Below are 23,624 nucleotides of genomic sequence, written 5' to 3' on the forward strand. Positions count from 1 at the left end.
TGCGGCGCTTAAAGGCCGGGCTGCAGGGCAGGGCGGTGGTCACCGTCGGGAGTGTCCGAGCGCGCGTGATGGAGGGCGCGCTGGCCACGCTTCGCCTACCCCCGCACGAGCCGGACGGCCCGGCGCTGTCGGTGGTGGACATGCACACGGGCGGCGAGCCCTTGCGCATCGTCGTGCAGGGCTGCCCGGAGGTGCTCGGGCCCACGCTGCTGGACAAACGGCGCTACATGCGCCAGCACCTGGACCACGTGCGGCGACGCCTGATGTGGGAGCCGCGCGGCCACCGCGACATGTACGGGGCCGTGCTGGTGCCGAGCGAGCTCCCGGACGCGCAGCTGGGCGTCCTGTTCCTGCATAACGAAGGCTACAGCTCCATGTGCGGCCACGCCGTGCTGGCCCTGGGCCGCTTCGCTCTGGACTTCGGGCTGGTGCCCACGCCGCCGGCCGACGCCCGCGAGGCCCGCGTCCGCATGCACTGCCCCTGCGGCCTGGTGACCGCCTACGTGGCGTGCGAGGGCGGCCGCAGCCTCGGCCCGGTGCGCTTCCACAGCGTCCCGGCCTTCGTGCTGGTCACAGGTAACCGGGGCGCTTCTAACCGTGGACGGTCCCTGCACCTGACGCGGCGCAGCTAACCCAAACGCCTGCTTCATAAAAAGGCCATTCTACAGCTCCGGGAGTGTGTCCCCGCTCCTGGAGGTCTTGGGAGCAATTTGACCAACACAATTTACTTCCAGCTTGCCTTGCTGGACACCCTGTCTCCCATCAGCCAGCCAGTCTGTGCCTTCATATTTCACGGTCCAGTGAAGTCAGGCCGTGTCAGGACCAGGGCCAAGAATGGCCAAGGTACCAGGATTCCAGGCTGGCCTCGGAAATGCATAGTTACCCATGACAACGTACTAACAAGCTCCTTTCCCTCTCCTTTGGGAAAGCGAATCGGAGACCCCAGTGTGGAACAGAAACAGCCCCTGCCTGAGTTCGAATTCTGACATCGCCTTTAAAGTCGTGGAGTCTTAGACCTGTTACGATGTCATCTCTGCCTTTGTTCCTTCATTTATCTCATAGAATCGGGGTTAGGATTGAGTTTGAAAAATAAATATGTCAAATGGATTCCTGGAGATGGAAACAGGACTAGAGTTCTCCAAGCATGTGGCACCCTTAAAAGGTTGTGTCTGGTTCCCTGGTATGAATCCTTGCCAGCCGGTGAACCGGGGCATTGCTTAGCCCTTTCACAGAGGCTCGTGGGAAGACCTCTCAAGCCGGCCTCTGGTCTGCTACCTCGGGACTAACTCCAAGACACAGAACAGTACCTGTCAGCAAGAAGGCTTCCTTCCTAGTTGCCACCGGAAGTGAGCTGGGAGTTAATTAGTCATCCAGGAAGAGGGTGATCACTCCTTTAAAGTCTCCAGGCCATGCAGATCGATCTATTTGAACGTGATTCTCCAAATGGCTTTATTGTGAATGCCACTGAATTAGCCCAGGCATTTATCAGTCTGAGAGCACTGACAGGTGGCCGAGTCGAAGGTGGCACATTGATACCATAGTCCCCTTCAGGAAGGAATGGTGATACATGGAGACTGGGAGGACACTTGGAGATGGGATCAAAGTTTAGGGCAGCATCTGAGGCAGTTTAGATAGCGCAGCTGCCTCATGTCCCCCAGGCAAGGCCAGACATTTTGCAGAATGACAGCTGGCAGCAGGATCACCAGCTAGCTAACCTTGGCTGGTTAGGGCAGGGGCAGCTGATCCCTTCAGCCTCCTCAGGGCATCGCTGTGATGACACACTGACTAATGGGCCTTAACGGGAACTTTGAATGAACTATGAAACTGAGCTACTACCTCTGCTTAGAAAAAAAAACCACATTAAAAAATAGACTTATGGTAGTCAAGGTCACTGCTCTGCCCCTCCCCATGTCCATGACCTCCTACAAGGAAGGGCAGCGACTGGTGCCACTGCTGGTAAAGTGAGGCGGACCCCTTGGGGGGTTGCAGAGTTCACATCCACCCCACCCGGCTGAAAGGCAAACTGTCTGCTCACTGTCACCCAGGTGCCTGGAAGCCCTGTCAGGATGGTTAATGAGTACGTGTTGGATGAGCAAAGAAATAAATGGAATTTGCAGAATGTGCTGATTGGCCGAGTCCTCCTAAGAACTCTATTCCTATTGGAAGTTAAATATTAACATTTATCTGGCCCCTAATTTGTGCTGGGTGCTCCACACACTTCATTACATGGATTTCTTAAAAACAACATGTTTATGGGAAGTGGCAATTCCGTATTACCCGCAAGGACACCAAAGCCACTCGGAGTGGCAGAAATAGGATCTGCGGCTGGGTTAGGATTGGTTTCTTCAATCTTAATGTTGTGTGTTGTGTTCTGTGTGTGTGGCCTAAAACATAGGTTCTAACTTTCTGGAAAACTCCACATTATTCATTTACCTGCCATCTTTTAAGTTTGTCTTTCTTGTTCTGTTTCTTTTCCCCCGCAAAAGAGAGCCATAGCAACTTCCGTAGCAATAGACACACAGTAGGTGCTCACTTAAACCCAGGCAAAGTAAATTAAGATTCCAGTGATAAGTCTGCATAAGAAGAAAATGAAAACCCTGAGGTTTTGGGATTGAGTTGCATAATTTAGTGAAAATACTGGGTTTTGCAGTCACCTGAGGTTGGGTTTGACCCCAGGCCCTGCCACTTGAATGGTATAAAATACGGTACACCCTCTCATAGCTGCAAAAGGTAAGGAGCTTAGATCCCAAAAGGAAGGGGCCAGTGCATACAACTACCTGCCATGAAGGGTGTGCTCCTGTGCAACAAACGTCTAACATTGAGCTTCATTACTAACACTGAATCTTCAAAAATCATTGCACTGTGGAGCAGTGAGCTGGGCTGCTGCTTGCAATGCCAGCATCCCATATTGGGGCATCCGTCTGAGAGCCAGGGGCTCTGCTTCTCAGCACCTTCTTGCCAATGGCCTGGGAAGGAAGCAGATGATGGCCCAAGGACCAGGGCCCCTGCTAACCATGTGGGAAGCCCAGGTGTTGGCCTGGCCCAGCCTCAATAATTGTGGCCATCTGGGGAGTTGACCAACAGATGGAAAACCTCTCTCTCTCTGTTCCTTTCTTTCTCTCTCCCTTCCTCTCTTCAAATAGATAAGCAAAGTCTCCCTGCTGCTGCCTTGCTGCCTCACCCTGAGCTGGTGTGGGGAGGCCAACAGAGCACAGGTGCCTCTGCACTTCCCTCCTGGAGACTGCCTTTCCCGGAAGAATCCTAACTCTTGGAGAATTAGTTCTCCTTTTAGGACACTGATGTGCTGACAGATGTCTTTCTGTTGAGAGCTTAGATTTCCAGAAAACACCAGCTTGGCTTTCTGCCCTGACATAGCTTCACTGCAGAGCAGGGATGTGCAAGCCGGCTTCAACAGGAAAAGGGGGTGGAGAAGAAAATATAAGACGACAAATATTCTGCCTTCAAGTATCACCCAGCTCCATCCTTTTGGAAACCTAAACTCTGCATTGCAAAAAGCTGAACTGAAGTGAAACTTTGGGTATGCTGAGAACTTAAAATGCTCAAATAGAAATCCTAAAATGCAGAATGGCACTAGGGAGGCAGAGTGATTTCCAGTTGCCTTGTTCAGAGTCAGAGACTGTCGCTGGAGAAAAATATGCAAATGAATAAGCATTTGGTTGCCATTTATATAGCCCAATTTCTCTCTCTCTCAAGATTTATTTTATTTTATTTTATTTTTATTACAAACTCAGATATACGAGAGGAGGAGAGACAGAGGAAGGTCTTCCATCTGATGATTCACTCCCCAAGTGACTGCAACGGCCGGTGCCATGCAGATCCGAAGCTGGAAACCAGGAACCTCTTCCGGCTTTCCCACACGGGTGCAGGGTCCCTTAGTTTTGGGCCGTCTGCTCTCTGAGGCCACAAACAGAGAGCTGGAAGGGAAGTGGAGCTGCCGGGATTAGAACCGGCGCCCATATGGGATCCTGGCGCGTTCAAGGAGAGGACTTTGTAGGCCACACCGCCGGGCCCCCAATTTCTCTTTTTAAAAAAATTCTTTTGGCATTACAGCTCAGAGGAGTAATTTGTAAATACGATCCCAAATCCTCTGCCTTTCCAGCCATCTCTGGCAGTGCGGGTAGGGACCTAGACTTCCTTACCAGTGTCCACAGGGTGATGTCCCCGTGTTTCTGCTCTCTAGGCTGACAGGCTGTTTCCTAGAAAAGACCCTCACGATAGTTGACAATTATGTACAAGTCCATACAACAAAAGACGCATTTACGTTGATGCCAAAAAATATTGCAAGCAAGTGGTCTTCAAAAACTTTATGGAAAATGAAAAATAACTTTATGTATTTCAAAGAATGTGTGTATCAGGGAAGAAAACACACTGATATAACTCATGAATATCAAATTAAAAAAATAAGAATGCTGCTAGCTATTATTTGACTGATCCTCACTAATTTTGAAAATAGATTTCTGCTTTCTGTTTTGAATAGGAAAAGTCCCTGTATACCCATTGCCATGGAATAAACATTTAAAAAGCCATGAATTTAGTGCTGCCAAAAAACTAAAACCAAACTTATTTTCAAATGCATCTTTTTTTTTTTCCAGATCTCATGGTGGATGTTCTTGGGCACGGAAAGGTGGTGGTGGACATTGCCTATGGCGGTGCCTTTTATGCCTTTGTCAGTGCCGACAAGTTAGGACTGGATGTGTGCTCTGCCAAGACAAGAGTGCTTGTGGATGCAGCAAGTGCAGTGACAGAAGCAGTGAAAGCTCAGGTCGGTACAGTGGCTGCCTTCGCAATAAGTGCTTTTGTCTGTGGCATGAACACAAATGCCATCTTGTCTGCAAAGAAAAGTAGATCTATATAAGTTGGTAGTCGTATTCAGAGTCGAGTACTGGCAGACCCCCAGTCAGAGATGCCAACATCTGTGTGGGTGCCGGTCGCAGTCCTAGCTACTGCACTTCCTGCCAGTTCCTCCTGTGCTCAGTCTGAGTGCTCGGGCCCCGGAGACCCATGCGGGAGACCCAGATGGGGTTCCTGGCTCCTGGCTGAATCTGGATTGAACCAACACATGGGAGACCTCTCTCTCTCTCTGTGTTTTTCATCCCTTTTTCTATGTCTCCCCTTCTTTCTCTGTAATTTTACTTTTCAAATACATAAATATTAAGGAAAAACATTTAGACTTTAAGACTCCTGTTAGTTCTGGCTTTGCCAAACTGAGTCCCAGTTTGCCTACCTATAAAATGGAAATGACAAAATGTCTCCTTTGTGGGTTTCAGTTGTGGTAAGAACAGATAAGCTGGGGACAGGGCTGTGGCACAGCGGTTAAGGGATGCCTGTAGTACCAGTATCCCATATAGGCAATGGTTGAAGTTCCAGCTACTCCACTTCTGATCTATCTATGCACGGGACCTGGAAGAAGCTCTTGGATCCTGGCTTTGGTTTGGCCCAAATCTAGCCATTCTGGCCATTTGAAGAGTGAACCATTTGAGGATGAAGGACCTCTCTTTCTCTTTCCCTTTCTCTATCAAATAAATTCATTAAATCTTTAAAAAAGAAGAAAAGTCAATCCACGTAAAACAGTTATGATGTTATCTGGCCCATTATAAATGTTTAATAAGGGTAACAATACATGACAGATATTATTAACTTTAATAATACATGTATAGTGATTTATGCTCACTTAAACACATAGTAAATGCAACAAAGTACATCAAAATATGGAAAATGGGAATTAGAAGATAAGTTTTAGTGCAAAAAAGTATAATTGTATATATGATGGGTTCAAAACACAGTAAGTGGGGGCAGAAACAAGATGGCAGAATAAGGCAGGGAGACATTTAAACAGAGAATCATTATCCAGGGCAAAGCAGAGAGGCCACAATCCTGGGAAATAGGAAAGGACAGGCCAACAGAAGAGGGACACCTGGAGACCCGTGGACATGGGGAAGTAGCAGAGACAGTGGAGCGGTGTTGCAGTGACCACGTACCCCGGTGGTGGTCAGCGATCACAGCTCCACCAGCAGCCAGGTGCGAAGGGGAGTTCAGGAGGAAATCCCAGGCAAATAAGTGCCCATCCTGCTGACTTGCTTGATTTAAACATGAGTAGAAGCATGGTGTCAGAGCCTAAGCAGATGGGTGCCACAGCAGGGTGGATTTCCCAGCTCAGAACCCACCAGTGCCACATCAGGTACCATTTTGTGTACTGAGGAAAAGGCTTTGGGGCTATAGTGACAACAGTGAGCGGCACGGACACTGAGCCAGGAGAGAACTCACTTCCAGATCAACTCATTGCACAATCTCACAGGAAAAATAGTACTGACCTTGATGTCCTATGGGTTCCACCCCAAATAGGCCCAGGTGGCCTTCAGACCTAACGGCCAGCAAGTTCCAGCAAGACCAGCACCACTGGCAACCCAGTGATTTAGGACAGCTGGTGTCTCCCTAATCCTGGGAACCACTCAAGCCAGGAATGGCAGAAAGTCTGTGCAGGCAGTGGTGCAGCCACAGCCCAGGATCACAGGGTGGAGAGGTGAGCCAGGAGCTGGGGCTATGAAGACTGGTGGAAGCCTAGCACAAGAGCTTAGGACGGAAACTTCCTGGAGGGAGTGGAACAAGTAACTGCAAATGAAGAGCTGTGTATCAAACCTTATCAATAGGATCACCCTGTAGATCTGTGGGTGACACAGTTTAGAACCCAGCCCTAAGGGGCAGAATATGTTACCAGGAATAGCAAAGACCAAGACAGAAGCACAATGCTTCAGACAGAAGCACAATGAATACTACTGATGTTTCCTCCAACAAAGAAGCAAAAGCCTTTGCCAACTTCAGAGGTAATTCAGGAAGACATCAAGGAAATGGGGGACAGCAATTTTTTAAAATGGTTATAAAGCTTCTCACCAGCAGCGAGAAGCACATACAGCAGTTTGAGGAATTGAAGGGATATGTCACACAGGAAATAGCAACACTGAAAGAAAATCAAGCTGAATTATTAGAAATGAAGGACACAAAGGGCAAATTAAAAACTCAGTGAAAAACCTAACAATAGGACGAGCGAGGCAGAAGAATCTCAGAATTAGAAGACATTGCCTTCAACCTTGGGAAAAAATAAGAAAGCTGGAAGAGGAACTGAGCCAAGCTAAGACATGCATTCAAGAATCAGGGGACACTATTAAATGGCTGAATATAGGATTATGGGAGTTGCAGAAGGCACAGAAAGAAAAGCTGAGTTTAAATAACAAGAAGTACATACATGAATGTAAGGAATATGTCACACAGGGAATAGCAACAGTGAGTTAGGAATGAAGGACAGAGTGATGCAAATTAAAAATTCAATGGAAAGCCACAGCAAAAGAATGAATGAGGCAGAAGAAGGAATCTCAGAATTGGAAGATATTTCTTGCTGCAATGGGGAAACAAAAGGCTGGAGGCAGAGCTGGAAAAAAAAAAGGATTCAAGAAATAAGAGACATTATTAAAAGGCCAAATATAAAGAGTTCCAGGAGTTCCAGAAGGTGCAGAAAGAGAAGCTGGGTTTAAAGATACATTCAATGAAATAATAAACAAAAATTTCTCTAATATGGAGAAAGAAATGGAAATCAACATGTAGGAGAGACACAGAACTCCCAATAGGGTTGACCAAAAGTGATCTTTGCCATGACAGCTGCTAGCCAAGCTCTCTTCAGCGGAACATTAGGAAAATATCCTTAAATGTGCATAAGGAAAAAAAAATCAACTTATAGAGGAACCCCAATCAGACTCACTGCTAATTTTTCAGAGGAAACTCTACAGGCCAGAAGAGAATAGAGTCACATATTCCAGATTCTAAAAGGAAAACCGTCAGCTCAGAAAAATGTACCCAAGAAAGCTTTCCTTTTTCTTTGAAAATAAAATAAAATTTTTCCACAGCAAAGAAAAGCTAAAAGAATTTGCCTATTCCAGACCTGCCCAACGAAAGATAACTATAGGTGTTCTCTTGACCGAGAAAAGGAATAGCACCTAGCAAAATCAAAGGCAAGCATGGAGAGAAGATTAAATCAAACAATGCTAAAATGACAGGTCCAGATTACTACATATTGATATTAACTTTGAATTTAAGTTGCTTAAGCTCATCCACCAAGCATCATAGATTAGCAGACTGCATCGAAAAATAAAAATCATCTACGTGTTACCTACAGGAGACGCATTTCACCAACACATGGAATAAGATATGCCAAGCTAATGGAAATGAAAAATGAGCTGCTGTAGTGTTGTCATTCTTATATCAGATAATACAGACCTTGATGTGGAAAATATTTTTAATAAGTCCTTGACATGTATTATTGGATCATTTATATTTTGATATTTTGTAAGCAGCTGATGCTTCAAATGTCCCTTTCAAAGCTGTTTTTACTACATCTCAGGGAGGTTGATATTTTTATTTTTATTTTCATCTCTTCCAAAAAGTTTTTCTTGTGAATTTCTTCAGTGACACAAAGGTCATTTGACAGCATCGTTTCCTTCAAGATTTTTTATTTTTGTTTTCATTTCTTCAGCGACACATTGGTCATTCAGTAGCATGTTATTCACTTCACGTTATTGTAAATTTTCTATTTTTCTTGTTGTAGTTGATTTTGTTTTATAGCTTTTCATTTAAATGGATGCATAGTAACTGTATAATAGAGACTGTCATATCCAGATGTGAGGATGCAATTCAGTACGCATCTCTACTTCCAAACCAAGGATGGACTCCCAATGAAGCTGTTTAATATACCTTGACAGTAGGATGCTGGACTCTGGCACTGTCCATGCCTACAATGTCAGGATACACTTAAGTAGCAGAATGATGCACTTATGACTATTTATGAAGAACTATCCCATTGTAAAAATATAGGGCAAGTCAGGAGGATAAAGGATTAGGGGATGGAGAAGGGGAAATCCCAGAGCCTATGGAACTGTATTGTAAAATAATGAAATAAACAAATAAATTGTAAGAACAAAGTAAATGCATGTTAGGAAGAAGCTACATATGGATTTAAAAATGTTTAAGGCTAAAATAAATTTATCTTTTAGGTCTATTTTTCCATGAAATTTTAGAAGCAAACTCATATAAAATATTCCATTGCTTTGAAGTGCATACGCTTTGGTATATGCACTCATTCTCAATGAAAACTTGAAAATAATAATATACATAAATCTTAAAATTCATTTCTTTACCTCTGATAAGAGTCTTTCACTGGAAACATTCCTATATTGCTAAGAAGTTACTCAAATAACTCTGAAAAGCACTAGTTTGGGCTTGGGAAAACAAGTCTGATAAAATTAGTTTATAAGTGAGTCTAGAATATTCTTTCCTTTCTGGAACAAGTCTGCCATTTACCTTGAAATTGGGACCATTAAAGAAAACACATTTCAGTATTTGAACGTCTTGGCATCTGAGGATTTAACTATTAGTAGTAAAAAAAAAAAAAAAAAGGCGTGAATAACATGAAAATTAGTGTCTGACAATAATTATACTAAATACTGCATTAATAATTTTATGGGACCATGTAACACTTTGGAGGGTTTAACTGAATGTAATTTATAACTTAAATAGCAAAATGAAAATACATAGTGTACTAATTTTCTAAATCAGTTTCCTAGGAGTATATACCAATATAATACATGGAAATATTTTATCATAGTGTCTTCTTTTTTCAAAGATTTATTATTTTACATATTAAAAAGCAGAGTTACAGAGACACTGCTTCTCTCCCCAAATGGCCACAGCCGTCAGGGCTGAATCAGACGGAAGCCAGGAGTGCCACTGGGGCTCCTGTGGGTGCAGGGCCCAAGGACTTCTGCTGCTTTCCAGGGCACATTAACAGGGAGCTGGATCGAAAGTGGCACGACCAGAGCCTGAACCAGTGACCGTGTACAATGCTGGCATCATAGTACCACAATGCTGGACCTCCTTAGAAGAACCGGAAGCCCTGTACACAGGGAGCTGAAGGCTTTCCCGCTGGGTGACCTGGCAACTCCACAGTCCCTTCTTCTGTCTGAGTTTATCTTCTGTTTTTCGTGGTCCAAATGGACTCCATTCCCTACAAGGATTTTTTTTTTAATCTAATTTCATCTTTTATGTCATGGCCTCTGAATTCTTGTAACATTCTGCTGGCTCCTGGCCTCTCATCAACTTGAGTTCTAGTTACTCATTGCTTGATATTCCACATTCTCCCCTGCAAGTTCTTAGGGTGAAGACACCATGGCCTCCACTGGTCCTGGGCTGGCAGCCTGTGGACTCAGAGCTGGGGCCAGAGCTGCTGTCAGTGTGTGCAGCAGAGTGTATGAAACCCCTCCAGTAAAAGCAAAGACCTTTAGTGAGCAGGGTGCCTCACTTTAGTGAGAAGGGGCTCAACGTAGCAGCATGGTCACTTCCAACACAACCGTGTTTATTCCTCTAAAAGACATGACTTCAAATGTTTAGTGCCTTGCCCCAAAAGGTATTTCAAGAATCACAAAGATTGGTAAACAGCATAGAAGACTGGCACCTCCACATTAGTTATACAGATCAGTGGAAGCAGAATGTTGGTTTGAGCGTAGGTATTTGGCTTAGTGGGTAAGAAGCCGGTTAGAACACCTTTATCCTAAATCAGAGCAAGGTTAGCTTCCTGCTAACACAGACCCTGGGAAGCAGCTGGTAACGGCTCAGGTGGCTGGGTGTGCCACACAGCGGAGGCCCTGGGAAGCAGCTGGTAACGGCTCAGGTGGCTGGGTGTGCCACACAGCGGAGACCCTGGGAAGCAGCTGGTAATGGCTCAGGTGGCTGGGTGTGCCACACAGCGGAGACCCTGGGAAGCAGCTGGTAATGGCTCAGGTGGCTGGGTCTGTGCCACACAGCAGAGATCTGGATTAAGTTCCTAACTCCTGGTTCCATCCCCAGTCCAGCCCAGTGCTGCAGGCATTTAGGGAGTGTTTCTCGCTCGCTCTCTCTGAAATTACAAACCACACACATGGTATTGTTGTACAAAACATTGATAGTTTCTTTTTACTGTCTGCAGTTTAAAATTCATCATCCTGAGAGTGAGGACCTTGCCTTTCTATATGGAACTATATTAACAGATGGGAAAGACGCTTACAGCGAGGAACCAACCACCAACATCTGTGTGTTTGCCGATGAACAGGTATGAAAATTGTGATTTTTTTTTAGGCACAAAAGCCAAGGCAAGCAGAACTAGAGCATGCTTATTTCTGCCAGCACAGGTTGACAGAAGCCCTACTGGCTCGGGAGTGACGGCCCGGATTGCTCTGCAGTTCCACAAAGGGCTTCTCGGACTGAACCAATCCAGAGCCTTCAGAAGCAGTGCCACTGGCTCCGTGTTCACAGGGAGCGCCGTGAGGGTGAGTGATACCCTTTCTGATTTGCAAATGTGTGACTTAGGAGGCCAAACAGGCAGGTTTTCTGTGCTAGGTAAGTTTTCTCAGCTCTCAGGAGAGGATTTTAAGAGGCTTGTAAAAAGGTTGCGTTCAACTAGGAAAGTTGTCCTCCAAATGTCCTCTTCAGATGCCTGGGGGACTCTTCAGCGTCACTGCTGACCCCCAAGGTCAGAACTATGCTCAAGATAAAACTTGGACCTGGGGCATTGTGGCACAGCAGGGAAGGCATCCGATATGGGATGGGAACTAGTAAGAATCCCAGCTGCTCCACTTCTGAACTAGCTCCCTGCTAATGTACAGGGGGGAAACAGTATAAGCTGGCCGACATACTTGGGCTACTGTAGCCACACCAGAGACCATGGGAAGCTCCTGACTTCTGCCTGGCCCAGACCTGGCCGTTGTGGCCACCTGAGGAGTGAACCAGCAGATGGAAGAAATCTTTCTTTCTGCCTCTCCTTCCCTCCTTCTCTTTCTGTAATTCTGGCTTTAAATAAATAAAGCAATCTTTTCTTTAAAAAAAAAAACACCCTAAAACATTATTTGCTTTTCACTTTCATTCTCTTGAGAGTGCATGGAATCTCTCTAACAGCTGCATCATGGGTGAATGAAGCGGAATGAGTTAGAATCTGACTGGCTAGCATTCAATCAGACATTGTTGGCAGAAGTTTGCAAAACTAAACAATGATACTTTTCTTAATTACTTTTTTGCTTGTTTTGACAACTAAAGGGGACTTCAAAAAGTTCATAGAACATGTCTATTATCTAGCAGGTATTTCAGGAAAAAAAGTTGCACAAAAATAAACTTATTTTTAATTTATTTTCCAAAGCATTATTTATATATTAGTGTATCAGGTGCTTACTATTTGTGTAACTTTTATTTATTCAAAAGGCAAAAGGAAAGATCTGTCCCCTGCTAAACTCCCGAACGTCCACAGAATCTGGGACAGGAGCAGGCCGAAGCCAGCAGCCTGGCACTCGGGTTTGGATTTGAGTGACAGATTTCTGGTGCTCGAGCCCTCAGCACTGCCACGCTGTGCACACATTAGCAGGAAGTTGGATTGGAAGCCAGAACTCAAACCACACTGAATGTGATGGAGCAACCTAACCACTAAGCCAAACACTTCATCCTCATCCGTCTTTTTAAAATTTTCAATTTATATGAATGTTTCATTTTATACAGTAGGATGGGGAAGTCCTGAAAAGCTGTAGCAGGTAGATCTTTTTGTAATGGAATCCCATTTTTAAATGTGCTAATTAGTGAATCCTAGTAAATGAAATTATTCATAGTAAATGAAAACTGTGGAATCAATTTACACTTAGTAAATGAATTTAGCCTTTTCAAGAAACCTCCAGTGGCTTAGAAAAATCATCAAAAATACAGGCAGTCAAAGCCGAAACGAATGGAACTACATTAGGCCCGGCATGGTGGCCTAGTGGCTAAAGGCCTCGCCTTGTGTGTGCTAGGATCCTGTTCAGGCGCCGCTTCCTGTGCCCGCTGTTCCACTTCCCATCCAGCTCCCTGTCTGACCTGGGAAAGCAGTAGAGGACGGCCCAAACCCTTGGATTTTGCACCTGTGTTTGAGACCTGGAAGATGCTCCTGGCTCCTGGCTCCAGATCAGCTCAGCTCCAGCCATTGTGGTCACTTGGGGAGTGAGCCAGAGGATGGAAGATCTTTCTGTCTTTCCTTCTTTCTCTAAATCTGACTTTCCAATAAAAATAAATAAATTTTTTTTCTTAAATGGAACTACATCAAACTAAGAGGCTCCTGCACTACAAAGGAAATGATCAGCAAAGCGAAAAGCAACCAACAGAATGGGAAAAAAAATCTCTGTACACTACACAACAGATAAGGAACTAATATCCAGGATTTATGAAGGACTTCAGAAACTCAATGACAGCAAAACAAATAGCCCTGTGAAGAAATGGGTGAAGGAAATGAGCAGGCATTGTTTAAAAGCACAAATATAAATGGCTAATAGACGTATGAAAAAATGCTCCAGCTTTCCTATTAAAAACTCAATGAGGTTCCACCTAACTCCAATGAGATTGGTCTACATTTGGAAATCCACTAGCAACACATGGTGGCATAGATGTGACGAAGAAGTTGGTGGTGGGAGTGTAAGCTCGTGCAGCCACTATGGAAGTCAGGATGGAGAGTGCTCAGACAGCTTAGAATGGATGTAGTATATGGCCTGGCAATGCCACTGCTGAGAATATATCCAAAGGAAGTGAAATCCGTATATGATAAAATAACCTGCAACCCCATATGTAAATATAGGGACACATGGAGACTAGTAAAGCTGCATAATCTACAGCAGAAGAGACATGGAAACAGCCCAGATGCCCTTCAGAAGAGGAGTGAGTAAAGACACTGTGATAACCTACCGTACGGACTACCACTCCGCCATCAACAAGAATGGAACTCTGTCATTTCCAACAAAGTGGTCCCAAGTGACGACCATTAAACTCAGTAAAATAAGCTAATCCCAAGTAGACAACTATCATATTTTCTCTCTGTTATAAGGCAACCTTCGTGCAAAGTATTAGATAAATAGATAGATAGGGGTAAGCTTTTATACACATATACTCTCATAGATGAGTTGTGTAATGGAGACTAGTGTATCGGGACCTGGAGGATAAGAGGAGGAATCCAAATGAAGCTGTTATATATACCTTGACCATAGAATACAGAACTTGCTACTGTTGCTAATTCCTGCAATTCCATGTGGCAGGATCATACTAGTGTAATTATATAAGGGAAAACAGCAAAGGGGAATGGCAAACGGAAGGGGAAATCCATATTTTCATGAGCCTGTATCATGAAAAATCAAAAAAAACAGTGAATTTACCCAAAATATATCCTTTAACATAGCCAATAATTCATTCCAATATAGCTGTTTTTAAGATTTAGCTTTTCTGCAAAGTTGACTTTTTCTTTAAGGATCCACATAACATGCAAGTTACATATTAACTCCTGGCTTTTCTGTAACGTGAAGATAAACAGTGCAACTCTCAGAGCAAACATGTGAATGCGGCATTCCACGAGTGCCCTCCTTTCGTGTTCTCTTTCCAGGAAGCCAAATGTGGTGACTTCAAAGCCGTCATAGTGGAAGTGTCAGGACAAGCCCATTACACAGGGACTGCAAGCCTTATCGTCGAGAAAGATGACCCCCTGAGGGATGGTTTTCTCCTGAAGTGACTCCTTCCATGACACTTGGGGCTTTCATTGATATCTGTGAGTAATATGGCCTCTAACTTACAGGGATGTTTTAAAATGTTTGTGGAAAGCGGAATTAAACACTGTTTTGGTGTGAAAAGTTCTGAAATTCAGCATTTGAGGGATCTTCAAAGAAGTTCATCGAAACATCTGTTGCACACCAGCTGTAGGCAGACGCCTAGGTCTTGTGCCTCGGCAAGTGTTACAGTGCTGGGGAAAAGGGAGCTAGTACCTGGCAGGCCTTCTGGGCCTGCTTAACGCCACATTTATGTTAACTCTACCAACATGCCAGCATGGTTGTTTATTCTTTTTTGTTTTTTTTAAAGATAAGTGAGGAAAGTGGGGAACTCTGGACAGAACATGCTACCCTGGCCCCTGGAGGTGGGGTTGGGGGCTGCAGATTGCCTGGGAAACGGAGTCTGGGGACATGTTGGAGTGGGCGCAGCTGAAGGCATGCTTGACAGGGAGGGAATGACTTCCGGGGTCTCCCGTGGACCAGGCCACTGCACTCTGAGCTGAGCAAAGGAGCTGAGATGGAGTGGTCTAGGAGAGGGGAAAACTGGAGTGCCTGTCTAGATCAGACCAAGCCAGCTACCCACACGGAAGACCTGGGCTAGGCTGAATAGCGTTGGCCTCTGGGTGCTCACAAAACCTGATGCTGGGAGGCATGCTTGGCTGGGTCACAGACCAGAGGACCTAGCTGTGATTGTCAGAGCAGGGAGTGGGTCATGACAGGCTGGGTCACAGAACACAAGAGAACCAGATATGCGGCAGCTTCTGTAGGGCTGGGAGAAGGCTGGGTGGGGCCGGGCTGCAGTACCCACAGGCACATGCAAGGACCAGGGCTGAGGGCTGCTACCCCTGCTGCTACTTGTGTGATATGGGGATGGGGAACTCCTCTGCTAGGCCACGACTCCCACTGAAGAGCACAAAAGCCAGGGCTGGGGCAGGCCAGGCCAGCCAAGTCTGTAACACTCCTCAGCATGTGTGTGGTCTGCGTCTGGGGACAGGCTGGGCTTGGCAAGACCTCAACATCTGCTGGGATGCACAAGAGCCAGGACAGAGTATGGGCTGCACTTGACTTGACTAGGTTGCAACACCCACCAGCAAGAAAGCTGAGACTGTGGGTAGACCATGGCAAGCTGGGTCAGATCACCTGCCAGCTTGTGCAAAATTTAGGACTGGGAACCTCTGGGGACTCCCCTGCCAGGCTGCAGCTCCCACTGGTGAGCGCAAGAGCAGGACCTCTGGGTGTATCAGGATGGGCAAGACTGCAGCACCCATCAGCATGTATGTGTGGACTGGGTCTGGGGGAAGGCTAGACTGGGCCAGGCTCCAGCACCTGCTGGTGATGATAAGAGTCAGAAGGGGTGTGGGACAGGCCGGGCTAGGCTGCAACACCTGGCGGGTCATGTGAGTGCTGGGTCTGGGAGTGGGCCGTTTAGGCTAGGCCACAGTACCCACCAGTGAGTACCAGGACTGGGGAGTGGACGTGTCAGTTGGTAGCAGCACGTTCTATCACACCGAGATCCGTTGCTGGAGGTGGGCCTGGTTGGGAATCTTGGGGAACTCATGTGCTGGGTGTGGATGAACCTGTGCCTGGTTGGGTTTCAACCTCTCTGTTGGAAGATGCCTAGGGATCCCATTGCCTTAGAGTATGCCTGGAGACCCCCAGCCTCGGCACGTACCTAAACATTCCCAGGACTAGGCACATGTCTAGAGGTCCTCGGGCTTGCCTAAAGACCCCACAAACTTGGTGCACACCGAGAGGCTCCTGGGACTTGGTGACCTCTTAAAGGCTGCTTGGACTTGGTAGATGCCCAGAGGCGCCCTGAGCTTTGACCTAAAGCAGTTGACAGGAGGCCAGAACTCCCAGTTCACTTCCCTCCCCAATCTACTTCTTCTGGGTCACCTCCTCCCCCTTACCATAAGCCCATTTCTTATAAACAATTCTAGGATGTGGATGGACTACACAGTGCCACTAGGTGTTGTATGTGACCACCTGGCATGTATGTGACTTTTAGGCTTGTAATATATCACATGTATTCATGCCCTGTAGAATTGTTGTAACTATCCCAAGTTTATCATCCCTGCCTCACCCTATATAGGCTTGTGCTGGATTGCCAATAAACAGACACACATCCCTCCGGTCTGCCTCTGGTGCTTCATTGCCACATCCCTACCTACTTGTTAAGGTGGTCTACTGACCAGAGACCCCCAAAATCCCCGCCACAGCTAGATAAACTCCCACTGGTGAACATGAGAATGGGGGCTGGGAGCAGGCTGGATCAGACTGGGCTGTAGCACCCATTAGCTCAAATGTGATCTGGGTCTGGGGGCAGCTCAGCAGGGTCAATCCACAGCATACAATACACAAGTGAGAGCCAGGGCAAGGTGCAGGCCAGGTCAAGTTGGATAGAAATACCCAGTTCACATGAAGGCTGGGGGTGGGCTAGCCTGCTGCACTGCTGGATACTGAGATGGGGACAGGCCCTCTCAGACTGGACAACAGCACCTACTGGCACATGCAAGAGCTGGGGCCAGCAGGAGACCTTGTAGAGATTTCAAACTTTTTTTGCAACCCCTTTCCCTCCCCTTTCCAAAAAACAAACTGGAACACTTAAGACAGCTGGTTTCTCAACAGATCGGTTGCATATGTCAGTCATCTGTCTCCTTTTGCTATCTTCTGCTTCTTGTACTCCCTAGCATGCCCTCCATGATTCTTTAGTCAGTACCATCCCAAAGCTGTCACATTCATGGCCACAATTTCCTCTTGTACAGAGGTCAGTACCTCTAAAAATCTAAGTCCTGAGTCCCCAGCCACAGCGTGGAGTCACTACGTGGAGGACGAGCCACGCTCACCCTCCGTCTAGAACATGCTCCTCTCCTTCTCTTCCCTGACGACTGACATTGCCATCCATGGATTAGGAACCAGGGCTTTGTGGCTGGTTCTCATCCACGCCCTTTGGCCTCTGCCTGTGCTCATGACAAGCAGGTGCGTGGCCTTGGCCATCATCGTACCTCTCCTCTTACCTACAACTCTCTTCTTTAAGGAGCTGTCCGCCCCCTGCAGCCAGTCTCTCTGGGACTCCCAGAAGTCTCTGCATCCATCAGACCCTCTCCTCCACGACTTGGGGTCTTGAAAAAAAAAAACACAGGGTCTGGAAAGTAACTGAAGCTGGTTGACTGTGATGGTGTCCTGACACCATCAGCCACGGGGCTTCCCACAGCTGGCTAGTCCACTGCCCTTTTATAACCTAAACTTCTACCCTTCCACTAAGAGTCTCATTTTGGTTACATGAGCCAATGTCCTCACAGCCTTGCTTATATCCTAAGAGTCCTGATCCATACACAACCCCCTTAAACTTTCTGTTTCTCATCTGGGCTATTCAGAGCATGTTCTTAACTGTTCTTCCAACTTCTGTACTCTCCTCTTACAGTCATGCAAAGTGTATTCTGCATGTATCAGTGGATCAGGGTATCTAGTAGTTTGCTGGAGTGCTAATGTTGCAGGAATATTGGGGAGGTGAGTCCAGGTTGGTGACTTGGCGTCAGTGACAACCTATGATTGTACACCTTGGTGAAAGGAGAAGACCTGAAGTTCCCTCTGAGTAAGAAGCAGAGCAGCTCTGAGCTAACAGAAGGGCTGGGAGGAAGACAAACTGCCGAGGTCTCACAGTCTGGGAGTCTTGGCACACCTTTCACATGTTATCTGCAGAGAGCAAATTGTACATTAGCTACTGTGAAGGCACGGGCCTTTTCCAGCTTATTTTTGTCTTTTGACAAAATTTTATCTAAATCGTATCTGTTGGCAAAGATGTGTTAGAATGGGCTTCCGTCCCATTTTGCTTAGTACATACGTGATAAACACGGAGCTGTAGGACGACTTTAGTCTGGCCTGCTTCTAGTCCTAGGCTCCTCATTACGGGCTGACTATCAGAAAAGCCTGAACACTGGGAGCTAACAGATCGTCACGGAAACGTAATCACAGACTGATCGTGTGCTGCTAGTGGAAAACAGGAAGTTCACATGATCTCATCTGTGATTTGCAGGACAGGTACCGGGAGAACAGCCAAGGGCACGTTCTCTGGAGGACCAACCTTCCCTGGAGACAGGAAGGAGGATGGGGCGAGAGCTCCCTGACACACTAAACCCACAAAAGGCCAGGGTGACTGTAGTGGAACAACAGAAGGAAAGCGGTCCAAGGGATTAGCGTGGATGCTGAGGTGAAGTCATGCAGTGCCTGCAGGAAATACAAGGGGGGCATCCTTATGCCAAACTAAACTGAGGGGTTAGATAAGTGTTCAGATTTTTAACAAAGAACATCCTGCCTGCTGTGTGGGCAGAGGGTTGGGATGGGGGGATGGACCAGCCAGGAGGGGACGGCAGGAGTGTGAAGAGGAGGGCAAGAGCTGAAATGTGGCCAGCACGTGGGAGGTGAACAGGTGACATTCAGCACATTGAGCCTCAGGTGTGCTTAGGGCCCAGTGTCACCTCTCGTGTCATGCTTTTATCCGTGACTCTAGAGTTAATCACCATAGAATCTCGCCCATTTTATGATGACATGCATCAGTTTGTGGCATAGTTGTGCCTGCCCAAGCATGTACAGCTTTTGGAGCCGAGATCCTTGTTCAGGATTCCCTATTCTAACAGAATCTTAGAAGATAAGCATTTGCTAAATAGATCAATCTGTAACATTTGATCTTGAGTGGTTCTTAGCTGGGATTGATTTTGCCCCAAAGTGGGACATTTGGCCAAGTCTGGAGACAGGGGTAGTGATGCCGCTGGGAGAGGTGATACCGGCCTCTCCTGGGTGGACGCGGGGGCTGCTGCCCACACCCCATGATGCGTTGGGTAGCCCCAGGAGGAAAGATTAGCCCCCTGAAATGTCAGTACCATGAAGGCTCAGGAACCCGATGCAGGTGTACCATTTTTAACTCACTTCTTTGTAGGCTTTGGATTTGCAGTATAGTATTTCAGAGATAAACACTCAAGGCACCAACCTCACTGATTCCAAGACACTCGCTCAGACTTGACTGTGTCTCAGGATCCTCGCAGGATCCTGTCCCGAGTCTCGGGTTAGGGCCTGAGAGTATGCATTTCCACGTAGGTGCCCACGTGGCTTTCATGGTCCTGGGTTAGTGTCAGTGTCTCATTATGCCTTTGCCCTTAGAGACCACACCCCTGCGGGATGCCAGGTGGTGGGGACGGACGCTGAGACGCAGTTTCCTCAAGAATTCATGGCGTTCCTGGCCCTATGTCTCCCCTCCAGGTTTCTAGCGCCTTCGACCCCAAACACCAGGCATTCCAGAGGGCACTGGAAGAATACCCTCGGGACCAGAGACACAGTCCCTCCCAGACTCCCAGGCTCCCACTAGCCAGTGACGGTCCTGAGGCCAGGGGCCCTTGAAGAGGTGACAGCCACAGCTTGGTCCCTCAGAGCTAGGCTCAGGAGCCCGTTCTTGTCAATTCTGGGGGTCCCTCGGGGACTGTGCATCTTATTTATCTGGGTACATCAGTGGTCCTCACAGTATGAGCTTGGTCCATCTCCCTCACCGCTACCCACACAAATTCATCTGTCCCCCCTGCCCCCGCCAAGTCGAAGATTTAATCCAACTTCAGATTTAGCCACAAAAGCCAAAACCATCCAGAAGAAAGCTCGGCCTCCTCACCAAGGCCTTGCTGCAAGATTTGTCCCCAGCGAGCGGACCTCCCAAAGCCGGCCGGTGGCTGTCGCCTTTCTGGGCCTGGCAGTGGCTCCTGAGGAGGGTGGGTGCCCAGTCCACGATTCCCCAAAGCCCGAACGCCCACCCCACGGACGCGCGGGGCGCAGGCTGGGGCCGGCTTTCCGGATGGCCCCCGTGCGGGCGTCCCGCCCCGCGCTCCTGCGTAAACACGCGGTTCCCTCGGCAACGCCGGGAGCCCGCGTCAAAGGCTTCGCCGGGTCCCGGGCTCCCGCCACCCGTCCCGCCTCGGCCGCCGCCCCGGGCCCCCCGCAGCCGCCGCCCCCGATCCTGGGGCGGGATGAACAGACCCCCGGCCGCCACGGAGCCCCATGGAGGCCCCCCAGCCGCCGCCGCCGCCGCCGCCGGCCCGCCCACCAGTGACCACGGCCTGGCCCGGCAGCCCGCACCCCGGCGCCACCTCCGCGGCCGGCCCGCCTGGCGGGACATCTGCGGCGACGGCGGCCGCACTCGCCTTCAGCACCGTGGCCAGTGCGGCGGCCGCGGCGCTGGGGAACCGGAGCGACGGGAGCGGGGGCGACGGCGCCGGCGCTGCAGGTGGAGGCGGCCACGACGCGCCCGAGGCCGCAGGGCCGGTACGGGCGGCGGCTGGGGCGGCGGGGGCGAGGCCGGAGCTGCCCGGGCCGGAGGAGGCAGCGCCCATGCTGTGGCACGGCACGGCGGTGGCGGCTCAGGCGCTGGTGCTGCTGCTCCTCTTCCTGCTGTCTAGCCTGGGCAACTGCGCGGTGATGGGGGTGATCGCGAAGCACCGGCAGCTCCGCACCGTCACCAACGCCTTCATCCTGTCTCTGTCGCTGTCGGACCTGCTCACGGCGCTGCTCTGCCTGCCCGCCGCCTTCCTGGATCTCTTCACGCCGCCCGTGGGCCACTGGCGCGGCTTCTGCGCCGCCAGCCGCTTCTTCAGCTCGTGCTTCGGCATCGTGTCCACCTGGAGCGTGGCGCTCATCTCGCTGGACCGCTACTGCGCCATCGCACGGCCTCCCCGGGATAAGCTGGGCCGGCGCCGCGCGCTGCAGCTGCTGGCGGGCGCCTGGCTGGCGGCGCTGGGCTTCTCGCTGCCCTGGGAGCTGCTCCGGGCACCGCCGCGGGAACCGAGCTTCCACGGCTGCCTCTACCGCACGTCCCCGGACCCGGCGCAGCTGGGAGCGGCCTACAGCGTGGGGCTGGTGGTGGCCTGCTACCTGCTGCCCTTCCTGCTCATGTGTTTCTGCCACTACCACATCTGCAGGGCCGTGCGCCTGTCGGACGTGCGCGTGCGGCCCGTGACCACCTACGCCCGCGAGCTGCGCTTCTTCAGCGAGGTGCGCACGGCCACCACCGTGCTCATCATGATCGTCTTGGTCATCTGTTGCTGGGGACCCTACTGCTTCCTGGTGCTGCTGGCCGCGGCGCGCCAGGCCCAGGCCGCCCAGGCGCCTTCGCTCCTCAACGTGGTGGCCGTCTGGCTGACCTGGGCCAACGGGGCCATTAACCCTGTCATCTATGCCATCCGCAACCCCAGCATTTCCGCGTTCCTGGGACGCGGTCGCGAGGAGGGCTACCGGACTGGGAACGTGGACGCGTTCCTGCCCAACCAGGGCCCGGGGTCTCAGGCCCGGAGCTGCCATCACCTTCAGAACCGCTGCACCAAGCGGCTGGAGGCTTGCCACACACTGTCCTCTTCCAACCGAGCCCCTGGGGCCGCAGGGGACGTGGCCATGTGGGCCCGGAAAAACCCAGCCATGCTTTTCTGTCGAGAGGGGCCTGCAGAGCCTGTGGCAGCCCTGGCCAAACAGCTTAAATTCGAAGCTGGTGATACCAGCCTCTAGGGGCGGGGGACTAGGGTGGACAGCCTGTGACAGATTTTCACCTGCTGCGGATCCCCGGTGAGGAGCAGCGCAGGCTATCAACTTACCGGAACAACAAAAAAGACACTGCCCCCTTCATAAAAGTGCCCAAAGAAATGTAAGATGCAAAAAAAATTAAAACCATCTTAAACCACACAACCAAGCTTGTGAGCTCTAAGTGCCAAAAATGCCAAAAGTCAGATCCACCATCACTGAAAAGCTTTTATTACAGGAATCACACTGTGAAGACAGAGTCGCTGAGTGCCACCAGGGCTCGATGGAACACACAGATTCAGGGCAGGAGAGACCCCCCCGGAGCTGCTCCTGGACCCTGCTCCATCACCAGCGTTCAACACGACTTGAGATGCTAAGCCACACACACGCTTGGGTGCTTAGATTTCTTACCTTACACGCACGGGGGTACTTCTCCCCGCCCCCGTGTTTTGTGAGAAAATTTAAATTCATGTCCTATTTAAAATGTCTTAGGATGTTTGAAAAGGAGGCCTGTTATTATGTACATTTCTGCAAACCGCAGCAGGGCAAATATAGTGTGTGGCTGTTTCACAAGCATTAACAGGGCCGGGTCCCGTAGCCTAGTGGCTAAAGTCCTCACCTTGCATGCACCAGGGTCCCATGTGGGTGCCGGTTCTTGTCCTGGATGCTCCACTTCCCATCCAGCTCCCTGTCTGTGACCTGGGAAATTAATTGAGGACGGCCCATGGCCTTGGGACCCAACACCTGCATGGGAGACCTGGAGGAGGCTCCTGGCTCCTGGCTTTGGATCAGCTCAGTTCCAGCCATTGTGGCCATTTGGGGAATGAATCAGCAGATGGAAGATCTTTCTGTGTCTTTCCTTCTCTCTGTAACTCTGACTTTCCAATAAAAGTAAATAATAAAAACTTTTTAAAAATAAATAAAAAGCATTGCCAGCCCGTTCAAATCTGTCTAGCTCCCAAGTCCCCTGGCTCTGGAAGACAAGAGGTTGTAATCTCAATCTAACCTGCCAACTTGCTGCTTTTATTTTTGATAACTGGGGAATGCCAGTCGGAATGCTTTTGTATTTTGAAAAAGTAACATTCAAAGCAGAAAACTTACCTTTTCAGGTAACAGCCAACAATGGCCATTTAAAGCCAAATTGATTGAATGAGGTGACTGGGGTGAGGTTTTATTGAGAGTGAGGGAGAGAGCTACAAAGTAACGGAGTGGCTGGCTCCCTGCCTTGCTTCAAACAGGGCGATTCCAAAGGGGGATGTTAAATGTATTTTGAGAATCAGTTACATTGGTCTCTAACTACAGAACTTTCCGAGGGAATCATACTCTACTGGGTTTGGAAGCGTGGCTATTTTGTTAGAAAAGGAAATAGCTAATTGGTGCTTTATAGACATGTGTCTGAATCAGTGTTGTCTTTATCGGAAGGGGGGAACTGGTGCGGTA

The 23,624-nt window shown here is 48.8% G+C and overlaps 2 protein-coding genes across 2 annotated transcripts; both read left to right on the forward strand.

The window, feature by feature from the left end:
- Positions 1-62: 62 nt before the first annotated feature.
- Positions 63-14,891, forward strand: L3HYPDH (trans-L-3-hydroxyproline dehydratase). The gene is made up of 5 exons (XM_040975655.1): positions 63-576; positions 4,614-4,783; positions 11,027-11,149; positions 11,229-11,366; positions 14,477-14,891. Exons 1-5 carry the CDS (start codon positions 69-71, stop codon positions 14,600-14,602), a joined length of 1,065 nt encoding a protein of 354 aa, XP_040831589.1. The 5' UTR covers positions 63-68; the 3' UTR covers positions 14,603-14,891.
- Positions 14,892-20,675: 5,784 nt separating this feature from the next.
- On the forward strand, positions 20,676-22,172 carry GPR135 (G protein-coupled receptor 135). Its single transcript, XM_040975656.1, has one exon. It carries the CDS (start codon positions 20,676-20,678, stop codon positions 22,170-22,172), a length of 1,497 nt encoding a protein of 498 aa, XP_040831590.1.
- The last annotated feature ends 1,452 nt before the right edge of the window (positions 22,173-23,624 follow it).

This window comes from Ochotona curzoniae, unplaced genomic scaffold, assembly GCF_017591425.1.
Source record: "Ochotona curzoniae isolate NIBS_2020 unplaced genomic scaffold, NIBS_Ocur_1.0 contig_2688, whole genome shotgun sequence".
NCBI lineage: Eukaryota > Metazoa > Chordata > Mammalia > Lagomorpha > Ochotonidae > Ochotona > Ochotona curzoniae.